At 38.1% G+C, this 14546-nt stretch overlaps 1 protein-coding gene and 2 long non-coding RNA genes across 3 annotated transcripts; 1 reads left to right on the forward strand and 2 right to left on the reverse strand.

The window, feature by feature from the left end:
- Positions 1–787: 787 nt before the first annotated feature.
- LOC122787118 (protein AMBP-like) lies at positions 788–5766 on the reverse strand. The gene is made up of 10 exons (XM_044053703.1): positions 5528–5766; positions 5071–5213; positions 4411–4487; positions 4162–4278; positions 3492–3593; positions 3117–3166; positions 2318–2405; positions 2057–2224; positions 1027–1200; positions 788–940 (listed from the first exon to the last, which is right to left on the reverse strand). The coding sequence occupies exons 1-10, from the start codon at positions 5645–5647 to the stop codon at positions 915–917; spliced, it is 1065 nt and encodes a 354-aa protein (XP_043909638.1). The 5' UTR covers positions 5648–5766; the 3' UTR covers positions 788–914.
- A 1381-nt stretch (positions 5767–7147) lies between these two features.
- On the reverse strand, positions 7148–7520 carry LOC122758569. The gene is made up of 2 exons (XR_006358167.1): positions 7342–7520; positions 7148–7250 (listed from the first exon to the last, which is right to left on the reverse strand). It is a non-coding gene; the product is annotated as an uncharacterized LOC122758569 (long non-coding RNA).
- A 404-nt stretch (positions 7521–7924) lies between these two features.
- LOC122758640 lies at positions 7925–14270 on the forward strand. Its single transcript, XR_006358173.1, has 3 exons — positions 7925–8306; positions 8775–8890; positions 10545–14270. It is a non-coding gene; the product is annotated as an uncharacterized LOC122758640 (long non-coding RNA).
- Positions 14271–14546: the final 276 nt, after the last annotated feature.

Here is a 14546-nt window from a genome sequence, read left to right on the forward strand (position 1 = left end):
GCACTTGTTTGGTAGCTCCCCTCCCAGCAGCAGCACCAGGTGATATGGCCTGGTACGGAAGGTCACCGCAGTGATGTCACTTCCCCTTCCTCTCCGGATATTCCCAGCATTCTACTGCCAGCAACCGGGAACTCTGGGAGCTAAGAGCAGGAAGCCTGGCTCCTTCACAGGAGGGAGAGAAGAAGAAGAAGAAGCAGCAATGGTGAGGTTATACTGTACAGTATGTCAATTTCTTTTCACAGCATTGAACAACTCCTTGAATGTAAAACAAAACCATGATGACGACAACAACTACAACAACAAGAAACACACAAACTGTGAGGAGAGGAAATGTGGAAGTACACATGACACAGAATGAGGGTAATCTTTGGTGTTTCTGTCTTTTTCTCTGATTAACATTATGTAAAATTTAAGTTAATCCACTGTAAATAGAGAAATGTCTCCCCCTTCTGGTCGTTCTTGCACGATGAAGCTCAGGCTGATGCTTAGACTAACTTTATCTTGTGGATGTAGATATATTGAATACATTAATTCCTATTAGGGATTGGAGCCAATACCAGCTCACGTAGGCATTTTGGCTAAACAATCATTCAAATTTCTTAAATGAATATATTCTATAACCTATTTTTAAAACAATCATCAAAATGAGTAGTATGTTATTCTTTTTTGTGGCATAATTTTATTAACCCTTCGTTAAAATGAAATATTCAACCTCTGGATGTTCTGCTATGTGAGTTTGTTGTAAACTAAAGTCTGTGAGCAAACAATAATAACAGCAGCAGCCAAACAGGTTCATGACTTGTTTTATTGCAGAACTTATTTGTGATCGACCTTCTCATAAACTCTGTGAGCACTGAGACAACTTCAGGCCTTTGCTCGTGTGCCGTCTGTGACGCTGCTGCTTCCCTGCTCCCTCAGTTTGCCTTCAGGAGACCCTCCTCTGTAAAAGAGCACAGGGTTAAGGTGGACGTCATTAGACATCATTTCGTTTCCACTAGATATTTGTGCTTTGGTCCAGCGCCTCACCCTCTTTAACCACCCCGCAGTACTCCTCACACTCGGCTTTGCTGTAGAACTTGTTGCCGTTGGCCTGACAGAAGCCCTGTTTGTACTGAAAGCACATGCCAATGGTGGAGTTAAAGGACCAGATGGTTGGCTGACCTGTGCAGGGTTGGGGCACCATGGGCAGACGGCACACAGCTGGAGAGACAAGAGCAGAACAGAGGATTTGATGTCAGTGATGTGAGTAAAAGCTCAATTAACGAACCATTTCTTGAACTTCTACAAACGTAATGAACAGAAATGGCTAAAAACAGCAGTTACCAGTTTACCAGAGGTTCTGTTTATCAGTGTTAACTACAGGTTCATTTGAAGACTCACATTTGTGCCGTGTCCTCTTTTAAGAGGCTCTATTCATGTTGAACCAGCATTTTCTTTTCTTCCAATCCGATCCAACTTTATTTATAAAGCGCATTTAAGAGTTGCACCAAAGTGCTTTACAGTCTAAAATCTGTATGTACATCACACGCCCATAAAATAGACATAAAAACAGACAATGAAACAGCACAAACATGAGAACACCCACAAAATTAGAAAAATAACACGAATAATGAAACAAAATTAAAAGAGATTTTCTTACAGCACTAGCTCAGTGAGCAAACAAACAAATAAATAAATAAAACACACTCGATCTTTATTTTTATTAGAAGTGGTAGCAAAAATGTAGTAGTTGATTTATAAAAACATAATTCTGATGTATTATGTTATGCACCACTGTCCCATAGAGTTAGATACATATCAGACTGACTAACTGGCTTGTAACTGGAGGGTCACCGGTGCAAATCCCGAGACATAATTCCCCGGGTGCAGATTAAGTGCTGTCCAACACTCCACTATCTCTACTTGGTGTGTGTGCACATAAAATAATTCTAAATATATGATTCAACTTTGGTTTAAGAAGGAAAATATAATTGAAAAGCTTGCAGAATCTCAATACAAATGTTCCCAGCCCTGAAAAATAATCCCACATGCAGATTTTATGTTTTTGACTTCTCACCTTCAGTGCGACATCTCTGCAGACAGTCCCTCTCAGTTTCAAAGTTGTTCTGGTTTCCCATACACCCTCCATAGGTTAAGTGTTGACAGCTCATCGAGGAGGAGTTGTAGTAGTAGCGAGGGATGATCCCAAAACATGGTCCTATGTCTGGTGCTGCTGCACAGGCCTCTGCAGTGGGAGGAGGATGAGGAGGATTGAGAAACAGGTCTCTAATCTGACTTTCGACATTTGAGTCAAAATATGAGTGAGTTCATTTCGTACCAGTGGAATTGAAAAAAGGAGTACTGTCATCACCAGAACTCTCCTCCTCTGCAGGAACCAAAGACGGCACCACCTGTCGCCTCACCCTCTGTGTCAAGAAACACTCAGTCAGAGATAAAAAAATAAAAATAAAATAAAAGAAGCCTCCTGAATCTCAGTCCACTCTGTTATCTATCTTATTATTAATGGTCCAGTGTGTAACATTTAGGAGTAGTTTATGTTTGTGTAAGTGTTTAACTGCAGCCAGTAAAGCAGGTGAGGACACATTTAAAAAGTACATTAAAAATAAAATAAAGGAACTAGCAATACAATTATTCTCCCTCATACCTGTCCTCTGTACACCTCAAAGTGCACATAACGGTGAACAGTATGAGCTGTAAGTATTTTAAATAAAAAAATAACAGCGTTTGTCATCTCAGGTGCGTCGCAAAGTGTGTGAAATCAAAAAGGTTGCACAATATTAGCATTTGCTTCTCTTTGAAATAAGGTAAACATGTGTCATAAACGACCCACAAACATCTCACGGTGTCTTTAACTAGAAAGTTAGTGTCTCCTAAGAATAGACCTTTTCTTTTATGTATGTAGTTTAGACAGAAGCCTTTATTATTATTATTATTTTTTTTACATAGGCCACCATTTTGTGCCGCCAATCTGCAGCCTCAGATGGCACTAATTCATACACACTGGACCTTTAAAGAGCGACTTTTGTTATTTGTGATGACAGCATCTTATATCCTGTAAGTGCTTCTTCCCTTTTGAAGCGTTTCGTTTTTTAAATAAAGTGAGTTGACTTTATTACCGGAGGCTCTGGCTGAGTTTCTTCCACCACCTCTCCGGGAACACAGTCACCTGAGCAGAGATTCAATAAAACGTTTTCTACAAACTCGTACAGGGAGATTATAGAATTCAAAGACGCACTTATCTTCCACAAAACCTGGTTTGTGTTGTACAATATTTGACAAAACTATTCTTTTAGCAGCCAAAAACAAATAAAACGCTAAACCTGTTATTGCTAACGCTAAACTTGCTATTGCTAATGCCATTGTCCTTTGACCTTACCTGTGCTGTCCTACAACCTGACAGAACCACAGGTCAAGGAGGGAGATTTATGTTTCAAAATAAAGAGTAACGGACATTTTGGTCTTTTAAAATGAACTTTTCTTGTGTGTTGCACCTTTGTTTTGATGGACGATAATGTCATTGTCACTCATCCCCTGATCTTTGGCCAGAGTCTTGAAGTCGTCCATCACAGTGTCCCTCACGTCCATCGTTCGACCTGAAGTCATTTAAATGAAACAGAGACATTTTAAAAACGCTTTGACTATGGTAGAGCTTCTTAAATTCCCCAGTAAAGGACTAGTGTGTAAGCTTCAGTGGCATCTTTTGCCTCACTCTCCACACTCAAGTTTATTTGAAAAATCATGGTGACGTCTGTGTAAAAAAAAAAAAAGAAGAAGAACCACCTCCTAATTATTAATTAAAGAAATAAAAATCTAATAAAGCTACAGTAATTAATGTAGGTGTTTAAAGTGGCCCAAGAAGTTTCTGTAAAAGCACTGCTGTCGCAGAAATTAGAACTTTATTTCACACTTTTCATTGAGATTTAATGCTATATATAGGGCCACATAGAAAAATAAATGAATACAAATTATTAACAAAGTAATAAAACAGAATTTTGAATGTATTCAATTCTCCTAAAAATTTAAAAAACTTGTTAATGCATGTTGAAATGACTGATTACAATGTGTAATGAAATTATTATTATTATTAGGGTTATTGTTGTCAATAATACTGATTATACTGACGTTAAATCAGAGCCTGTGTGTGTGTGTGTGTCCACTGACTGTAAAGCTTGATTGCGTCGCTCTTCTCCATCGCTGTGTTGCGTCTCTTCATGATCATTATAGCATACTCATGGTAGTTTGTGTGAACCACGTAGGAGTCAATGTCCGCACTGCACGCTGCAGGGAGAGGAGACGGACAGAGGGACAGAGGGACAGAGGAACAAAGGGACAAAGGGACAAGGGACAGAAGGAGTGTGTCATAATACTATCAAAGCTTCAGAGCAAAGAGACAGAGAGAGAGAGACTTACTTCCACAGTAGAAGAAGAACCGTCCAGGTGTGTCTGTTATTTGGTATTCTGCTCTCATCTCCCTACATGTCCCATGCCTACACACACACACACATGCATAACATTCATAGAGAGGACATTCATTGACCTAATGTATTCTCTAACCCTACCCTAACCATAACTGTCACAACTAACTGCCTAATCATAACATAAACCTAATTCTAACCAGGTCTTAACCCTGACAAAGCCATTTTTAGGGGTGTCAGAATGTGAGGACCTGACTCACTTCCTTCAGTGTATAGATTTTATATAAGTGTGTTGGTTCTCACAAAGTTACCCACACAAGAACACAGACAGACAGACACACACAAGGCAAGTCTATCTGAACAGCACTATTCATACACAGGGCAATTCAAAAGCATACTTTACAAAAGAATATAAATACATTGAGAAAATCACAGAATAAAAGCAAGACATTAAAATCAACATTGAAATTAAAATAGACATTAAAATAAGAGATAAGACACACACACACACGAGGCCAAGACAAAATGTCCCCACAAAGATAGGTTTTTAAGTTTTTTTGGCCCTCATAAACACATGAATACAAGTGCACATGATAAACATGTCAGTGATCACATGGTAACTGACAGACCTCTGGTGTCTGTGTGTGTTACTGACCTGAGGACAGTTTTGGTCATGTTGAGCATGTCATTCGTGTCTCCTCTCTCCATGACCACCTTACCGATGGTCGATTTCCCCCTTATCTTCTGCATGTGAGGGCATGCAGTCGCCACGGCAACATCATACCATGTTCCCAAAAACTGTGAGGAAGCAAAATAAATAATTTACTATTTACAACAAATATGATTTAAAAATGAACACATTTTCAAAGCAATAAAGTGATAATAAATGATAAATGTATAAGTAATAACAAGCAAAATAAACTTTTCCCACCATATTATAAATCTGATATAGTTAATTCAATCTGCTTTAACATTTTAACAGTTTTAATATCTGATTCTATATCATACATCGACATAAGATACAAAGATGTCATTTAAAACATTTTATTGCTAATATAAAGTCTATAAAATCAAAGACAGAGAATAATACACTAGAGAATTCAGACACTCACCAGGGTCAGGTTAAAGTTCTCCTGTGTGGTGAACAGAGGTTCTGAAGGGAGTGCAAATCCCGTTGCGGTCCAGGTCCATCCCAGGACCAGCAGGGGAACTAGAACCACTGCTCTCTGCATCCTGACAACCTGTTAGCCCAATATTCTCTGAGACAACTGAAGTTTGACACTGGTGAATCCCAGGAAAGGACGACACAGGACATTGACCCGTCTCATGTGTGCTGTGGCCTCTCTGCGTGTACACACTCCCACAGCCAAGTAAAAAAACAAACAAACACAAAAGAGAACAAAGTTCTTCCTCTTCTTCTCTCTCTGCTGTGAAGCAGCTGACTCCTTAAACATTTGCCAGAGGTTTGACAACATCACCACACCAATACAGAACACGTCTCAACCTAAATGAGCCACAACCATCTTTTTCATTCTCTTTAAACGTTACATTTTATTTGTATAGCACCAAATCACAACATTATCTCGAGGCTCGGTACATTGTAAGACAGAAACCATAACAATATAAAAGAGGGAAGAGAAACACAACAAGTCACACAATGAGAGAAACACAACCAGACAGAACCAGACTCAAAGATGTGCCTCGACAGGTTGGGGTGAAAGGAAAAATGGGGGACAGAGGAGAGGAAGGTACAGTAGAGACAGAAAAGAGCTCTATAACTATAATTATGTTGATGTTAATGATATATACATGAAATAAATAAATCCCACACAACGATGAGACCTTGTGCAAAATGCATTTTTGTTGTTGTTTTTGCAAGTAATTGTCGCCCAAGTGTGAATTAATGAATTAGCTGTAATTGCAAATGGATTCATACATTTTCATGTTCATTGTAATTCAAATTCCATGTCCGTTGTAGAGGCTTTTTTTTTTATCTTATAATTTATATTTCTTATTAAAAATAATATGAAAATAATGTAAAAACAGTCAAAAAAAAAAAAGCACTCTCTGGACACTCAAGAATTCTGGTAGACTGAGTGTCAATGTGTAGATCATGTTTATGTGAAGGTAAAATTTCAATCCTCCAAAAAGTTAGGTCAAATTCTACACGTACCCAGTGAGTCGTATATTTTGTATCATGAATATTGTTTTGAATGAATGAACAAATTAATTCCTGTTTATTCCAAACATCAGAACAAAGACACATACTGTAAAACAACAATTCAACAAACAGAAAGTAATGTTCAAAAAGGAGTAGGAGGAAGCGCATGCTATTCCTGTTGTCTTATTTTTCAACATAAATCAGGTCACAAGGGTTTTCTCACAAAATAAAACTAGACCCTACTGATATAATAATAGCTAATAACTAATATTACCATATACACTCAACAAGTCGCCCTTCCTCTTCTCTAAATATAGTATTTTTAAGCTTTTTTCTTAAACTGTATAATAATTCTGCTTCCTTTAATTTCATTATTCATAAAGCTTTCTTTAAATTAGATTTTCCTCTTCAGTTAGAAAACTTTATTATTTAAAAATTGTTTCTATTTTGTGACCTCGTCCTCTTCCTAGGTCAAATATTAGCACAGTCCACAGTTGGCACAGATTGTCTGATTGCGACATGTTGGGAAATTTAAATGATAGATAAAAAAACACACACACACGCCCACAGCTGGTGACTATTCGTTTTTATTGCAGACACAGGTGCGTGGAATCATGACGCCATTTTGCTTTCAGGCACCTGAGACTGAGAAGTGGAAGCAGGAGGACATTCACCTGCGCAGAAAGCACCATGAAGAGATAAAATGTATGCTTTTCCTTTTATAGTCAACATTTAATTTATTGACACAACAACATAGACAAGTACCTTTTATGTGATTCACGACAACGGCGTCGTCACCCATTCCATGTTGCCTCACCAGCGCGTTGAAGTCGTCCAGCACCGACGGCCGGCTCACGTCCACGGTTCGACCTGAGGAAGACGCGAGAAGAAAATCAACGTGCACGCACGCAAACAAACAAACAAACAAACGACAAATCATTATGTTCTCACTCAAAATCAGTCAAAAAGGTCATACTATAGTATGTCGTCCAAAATAAGTAAAAAAATGTCATACTATAGTATGTCGTCCACAAATTGACCAAACAGTCATACTTTAGTATGATGTCCAAAAAGTCACAGGTTAGTATGTCGTCCAAAAATTGACCAAAAAGTCATAGGTTAGTATGAACCGGCTCTCCCTGAGGGAAGCTGGTTCCCTCAGTGGTCTAAGAGCACACCTTAGACCACCAAATATTTAATTGAGTTGCATGCTATATAATTGTATATGGTCCAAAATGTGACAAAAAAAGTCATAGTATGTTGTCCAAAATGTTACAAAAAAAGTAATTCTTTAGTATGTCGTCCAAAATGTGACAAAATAGTCATACTTTAGTATTTTGGATGACATATACTGTGACATTTTTTATTTCATTTTTGCTCAAATGGAGACAAAAGAAGATTTAGTACAAATCAGTCTTACTTTCTCCTCAGAGAAAGTGCCCGTTAAGCCGTCATCATACGATTTTCAGTGCAACGCGCTGTAATTAACAGATGAGGTTTTGACACTGGGCGGCTGGCGTAGATGCACCACAGCAAAACTGATTAATTAGCCGATACTAATCAGAGTCTCTCTTAAACAGTTTGTTGGCTCAGTTTATTTTCAGCTTCAGTTTCTTGTGTGTGAATATGTTTGTGTGATTTTCAGGTGGTGACATGTCCCAATGCCTCCTTCACTGACCTGGCAGAAATTGTGTCCCGCATCGAGCCTGTTAAATCTGCTCTTGTGGACGGTAATTTTATCAACACACACACACGCACACACACTCCCAACAATTTCAAGCATATTCACAATCATGAGAAAACATCAACACACAGTATCTGGGAGGAGCTACACAGTTACCATTTGTCTTCGCAGTTCTCGCACTGTGTTTTTCCAATGGGTTTGTGTTTTCCCGTCACACTCTATTAAGCAAATTAATCTGTCTCACATGGAAGAAGACATGGATTTCTGCTCCCCCACTGCAGGGGAAATTTTGCACTATTAATTTGGTGTGTGCACTTTACACAGACAGAGTGTAAACGTGCTGATGGAAAGCAGAACCTGTGTAAATGTAACTTTTTTCACATTAAATGTCTTCAATGAAACAGTTTTCTCAGATCTCTCCACTCTGTTTCTTCACTACACATATTTTAACCAACAAATGTGCTTTTATATCTTACTTATTTTTTGCCTGATGTGCCTGCCTCTCCCTCACCAGATGAGTCCGACTACCACACAGACTATGAAGAGGAGGCAGGGGAGAGTGCTCCGTCTGACATGGAGCTCTACAATCGATATGGTGAACACACTGAAGGAGAGGAGACTGCTGACACGGTGTGAATCTCTACATCCATTTGTGGGCACACCAGGACTAATGTTACAGATACGTTTAAATTTACAGCTACATTGTCGATTTTGACAGTTCACATAATGTCAAGAGTCTGACTGTGACTGCCCTCTCAAAAAATACTTTTTGTGTTTCATCAGCAACTGTAGAGAACATCATATACATTACATTACATGTCATTTAGCAGACGCTTTTTATCCAAAGCGACTTACAATGGAATTGAGTACAATCAGCCAGGGGTGGGATCGAACTTGCGACCATGATGTCACCCTCCCCCCTATACCAGGCAAGATAAGATGTACCCATAGACCTTTTAATAAAAAAAAAGGTAGTGTTCTGATTTTCTCGCTGAAGCTTATCAGGACATAAGAATATCCTGATTAAGTCCATTGTTTGCAAAAATAACCCTTTGAATAGAAGTCAGCGGGAATATATATATATATATATAATTCTGTGGTGGAATTAATGGTGGAAAAAGTATCAGATATGAGTTTCTTTAGCCTGATGTGATGTGAACGTAGCCTCACGTCTCAACTAAAACAAGCATCTCATGGACAAACATGAATCCAATGCACTGCATTTAAGGAATGAATTTTAAGATTCTGTTCCTGTACGGCACAATTTCAGTGTTGCTGGGTGGGAAGAGGTTCATCTTGGAGCTGGGCCAGTGAATAATACCATAAAACATGGACCTAAAATTTAGATGCAGACACTATGCAGGCACTTAATTCTACTAAAATGTTGGGTTTTTTGTGAAGAGACGGTGCTGGAAAAAATTGTAGGGCGATGGCTCGAAGTCAAAAGTGAGGGGATTTTCTGTCATCAAGCCAAGACTCAATTAAGCCATGAATAACAGTTTCTAATTCTTATAAAAATAAAATAGCTTTCAGTTTTTTATTGCTGGTGAAACACCTCTAAGCCTTTAACTACGATGCTTCCCAGTTCATAAATCACTATAAAAACTCTGGAATCACTGGTAAGTTCAGCTGAATTGTCTGCGTAACAATGTCGAATAACCACTGTAAATAAAACTGAACTTGAGGGATTTGAACTGATAAGAAGTTCCTTTAAAATCTCATAGACGGAGAAGAGATTTGAACAGGTTTTCTTCTTGTTATGGACATTTCAGGTGTAAAAAGTGGATCAAATGATAAACGTAAAGCCCCACATTAAGTGTTTGGCAGAGCGAATTGAACCCGATTGAACGTCTAACACTGTACGACGAGACTCTACCAAGAAAAATAGCACACATTTTAAAACAAGCTCTTTCCACACAGTTGGATTCATTTGGTTTCTCACTGGTTTCCAGAACAGCAGGTGAAGGTTTTAAACTCAACTTATTGCAGAGAAATGAATGTTGTCACAGTCAATTTGAACAGATGGGGAAACTCCAAACTTCCTTAGAGAGAGAGAATACCCTGCAGAGATTTGGAGAGTGCTTTATAAATAGCAGTGCGGATGAAATTACTAGCAGATAACAGAAGGCCCCGCGTAGTAGTGGCAATGTCATCCGAGAGCGAGCGAGTCACTGAGTGGAAATCCTGTTAGCAACTATTTTAATAAATTGTGTAGATTATTGTGATGAAATGTAATCTTGGAACTGCTCGTCATCTCCTAACTGACCTTGCTTCTGATTCTCAGGATGAAGAGCTGGAGCTGAGGCGTCAACAACACCGCCCGACCAAAACCACGGTCACTGAAAGAAAGTAAAGATGTCCGCTGTTAAACCTGGGAGGCCTTTTTTAAAAAAAACAGTCCATTGAGTGAAGACCAGTTTAACTAAGTCTCTTCAAACAGATCGTCTGCCTTTCTGCCACATATTAACCTTTAGTTTGACCCACGTGGCTCCAAACCTGCTCCTTCCTTCACTAACAGTGATTATCTCTCTGCCTGCCCTGGTTAGCTTTGTGGCTGACTTAACAAATGGACTGCCTCTTTAAAAAGAAAAAAAAACTGTTTTGTTTTTTTGAAAAAAAAAGAAAAATGGCTTGAATCAAGAGGGTCTCGCAAGAAACACAAATTGCGCACACACACTCACAAAACAAATGCACATGGCCAGGAGAGGGGAAGGGTGGAGCGTTAGCGGTGAGTTTTTACAACAGTGAGGATAAAGCAGTAGACAATGGATGGAATGTTTAAGCTGCAAGTCCTATGAATTCCTATGCAACAGAGCAACTGCAAAGCCCGTTATTTTCTCATATTGAGACATTTGAGAGGAACTTCTGTCACTTTACGAGCATCACACTGGTCCAGTGAAAGATGACAGAGGAGAGTAAAGCTACTACAGCATATATCTGTCGAACCTATAAACACTTACCTCAAGTTTAGCACTCAAAATTATTTAAGTCCATTCAAAGTTTAAGTTTTTTTTGTTATTTGTTTCACAGTAAATCAGTCGTACAATACTGTTCAGTTTTTATCTGTGGACATGTTGCCAAAATAAAGTGACGTTCTGATGTATTCGGAACGCAGAAATACGCCAACCTGTTTGCAGCCACGAGAGCAATAAATGATATCAAGCAAATCACTAAGAAACATGGAACAAGTAAATGCTAATAAAGCTGTTAGGCAACGTTTGTTTATATTTTAAAGTCGCACACTAAGGCTTTAACTTTGAATTGATGTTTCAATTTGAATGTAAATTATCCGACCATAGAAATGTTGGATGTGAGAAACATTTTTTTTTCAATGTTCCCAAAGTTGGAGTCAGGACACTGTAGGGTTTTGCGAGGCAGACACGGTTCTGGGTCTAGAGTCTCAGAACCTTGGTGCTTTCCGGCAAACCACCAGTTTAAGAGGAACCAAAGTGTAAGGACGTTACTCCGGTGGAAGTAAACACAACACCGACACTTTTTCTCTACCCAGGAAATGGCATGCCCGCTGACGATGTCACATTTGGAAGAACCAACTGTTAGGTTCCAGCTGAGAACCAACTTTTTGCATCGGCTGGTTCAAAATTAGGTTCGAGAACCGTAACTGGGCTATGAGTGTGTGCCATAGATTCAGTCAAATCAACGCCAAAATGGCCAACTGCCCCAAGAGCTAATCAACATCCTCAATTTTCATTCCTTGTCAAGAAAACAAGCAAAATTCAGTCAAAACAACAACACGATCAATCGTTTCAAGGGTCAACACAGATTTTACACACAAGGGCGACCAATCATCACTTTTTTTGTTTGTTTTTTTAAACATATACACTTCAAAGCACATCTCTTTTCTGTTGAAGTCTACCAGACTACAGCTCACAGTGGTGGATCTACAGTTTAGAGCAGCAGCAGTGCAATTTCTTCACAGAAACCTACTGTGACGAGAAGAAGGGGTTTTTTTAGCTTCTTTTTCCTCAGTGATTTGGATCAAATTTAGATTTGCCAACACTTTATTTTATTAGTACCATATTTTACTTTAAAATTAGTGAAAAATGTAATGTTTTATATTTAAATCAAGAATGTATACAACCTAAGTTGTATGTCGTTTAATGCACAAGTTGGACAATCTGTTCCTGAAATGCAGTACAATGCAATATTACACACAAACTAACTCACGTATCACCTCAAACGTACAACATTATGTCATTTATATAAGGTCAAATTCATCTCTGTTTTAACCCTGGCTGTACTAACGATTCATGATTATTGTTATAATGTTTGAAAATGAAGTGAAAATGTTCGTCTGTTTTGTGAAAATGTCTTGTTTTCATTCCAAAGTCGTAAAGATTAACAAGTGTAAAAAAATATATAAAAAAAAAATCATGTTTCAGAACAACAAAAAAATAAGCCATTTTGATGTTGAGAACAGTTTGATTTAGGGCTGGGTGATGTGATCAAAATCTTTTAAAATACTTTTTTTATTTTACGAAATGTTAAAGAAATTACTTAATTGTGGTTTTGAACAGAAAACAACAAAAGACTTGTTAAACACACATGTATTTTGCAAATCTGAAGCAAAATAGTGTTTGCACAATGCAGTAACATTATATGCTGATCAATATATATTGGTCCATTTGTTTTACTGCTTTTTAACAAAATTATATATTTCAAAATATATATATATATATATATGTTGTTCTTGAATTATTGTTCAGCCCTAGGTTGATTTCTGTTGATTGATTTTATTTAAAAAAACAAAACAAAAAAAAAAGCACTCTCTAACAGTTTTGTTATGGAGACTGTTAAGTTTGCTACCCTGCTTTTGTTTGTTTATACCAAACCAAAAAAAAAAACCACAGTTTGCATTTGTCCTCCCACTGCCTGGGTCCTAGAGTTAACACAGTCTAAACAACACTCCGATAAATACCGATAAAATCAAAGTTACAGATGTAACCGAGTCTCTGTGATTCTGGATGAGCGTCAGAGACGTTATCTGAAAGTTATAAGTCAAAATAAACAATAAAACCTTGTATGTTAATCTGACATTTCACTAGATTATATATACTCAATCGACCAATTTATTAAGTACACAGAAAACTATTACTATTAGAGTGGCACCTGTTCATCATCTGCTTCAGAGTCACAAGACGTTTGTTTCATTTAGCACCAGCCTGGTCATTTTATATCTGACCTCTGGCACCAATAAGGCCTTTTATCACCCATAGAACTGCTCTCTTTGTTTTTGACCATTCTGAAGTACGAAACAACAAACATGCCACATTCAACGTCACTTAAATCACCTGTCTTCACTGTAATGCGATTGATAAGACATTTATTTTCACACACGCAGATGAACGGGTCGTACCAGTGAGTGTCCTGTGTCACAGAACATGCAGGACAATTTATTTGATTCTTTCATGCAACTTTTGACGATTATTTTTCTTTTTCTTCCTCCCACTCGATATATTAACTCGCGAGCCCGACTGTACGAAGGTGCGATCATTGTAAATATGGCTGGGACTGTGCCGACAGTCTTACAAAGAAACCCTGTGATAAACACTATGGAGCTTCCATATGGTGTTGGTTAAACAGAGTGTGGACACAGAACGTGTGACAAAGTACAGACAGGAAAGTGTCTGCGGTTTACCAATGATGTAACGGCGTGTGTTGTTTTCAATTTGGGTGCTTTCCAAAAACCTGTTTAATATAAATTTATATTGTGTGTCAAAATGAATGTTCTCTACTTTACTAGATGGGACAAGGTGATGGATAAAGTGCTTATGTAATGTGTGGAGCTGTGCCATGGAATTAATGTTACGAAGCCTTAAATGACCCATGTGGGGGAGCAACCACTCGTGCCCTTGTTTGGCATTGATTTTTGATAAATAAAATAATTAATAATAACTAATAAGCCTGCACTGTATGACTTCAATGACTTGTGTGTATTTATATTATTTGATAATGACTGTACTAATAAAGCACAATTTGTTGTTAATTTGTATAACTTTGTGTCTTTCTTGGTTCAATTTATCCATCTATAAAGATTTTTATTTTTTTCATCTATGAAACAAAGATGGAAAATGGGGGAAAAACACTTGCATCTGCACATTTTACAGTGATATGAAAAGAATCTTTCCGATATTATATCTCATTGCTCTTTGCCAGAGAAAGGGGACCCTCGAGCACATACTGAGTTGCTGCCCAAAAGCTCTGGGGGAAGGCAGATACCAATGGCGTCACGATCAGGTGCTCAAGACCATTGCAGAGAGCATCTGTA

Source organism: Solea senegalensis, linkage group LG21 (genome assembly GCF_019176455.1).
Source record: "Solea senegalensis isolate Sse05_10M linkage group LG21, IFAPA_SoseM_1, whole genome shotgun sequence".
Lineage (NCBI taxonomy): Eukaryota > Metazoa > Chordata > Actinopteri > Pleuronectiformes > Soleidae > Solea > Solea senegalensis.

Bases quoted from the DNA above. Each gene is read 5' to 3' on its own strand.
- LOC122787118 (XM_044053703.1), bottom strand. From the start codon at position 5,647: ATGCAGAGAGCAGTGGTTCTAGTTCCCCTGCTGGTCCTGGGATGGACC. The intron at 4,488-5,070 runs GTCAGTAACACA...GTGTGTGTGTAG, and splicing joins ATGACCAAAACTGTCCTCAG to GCATGGGACATGTAGGGAGA. The intron at 3,167-3,491 runs GTGCAACACACA...ATCTCTGCTCAG, and splicing joins TATCGTCCATCAAAACAAAG to GTGACTGTGTTCCCGGAGAG.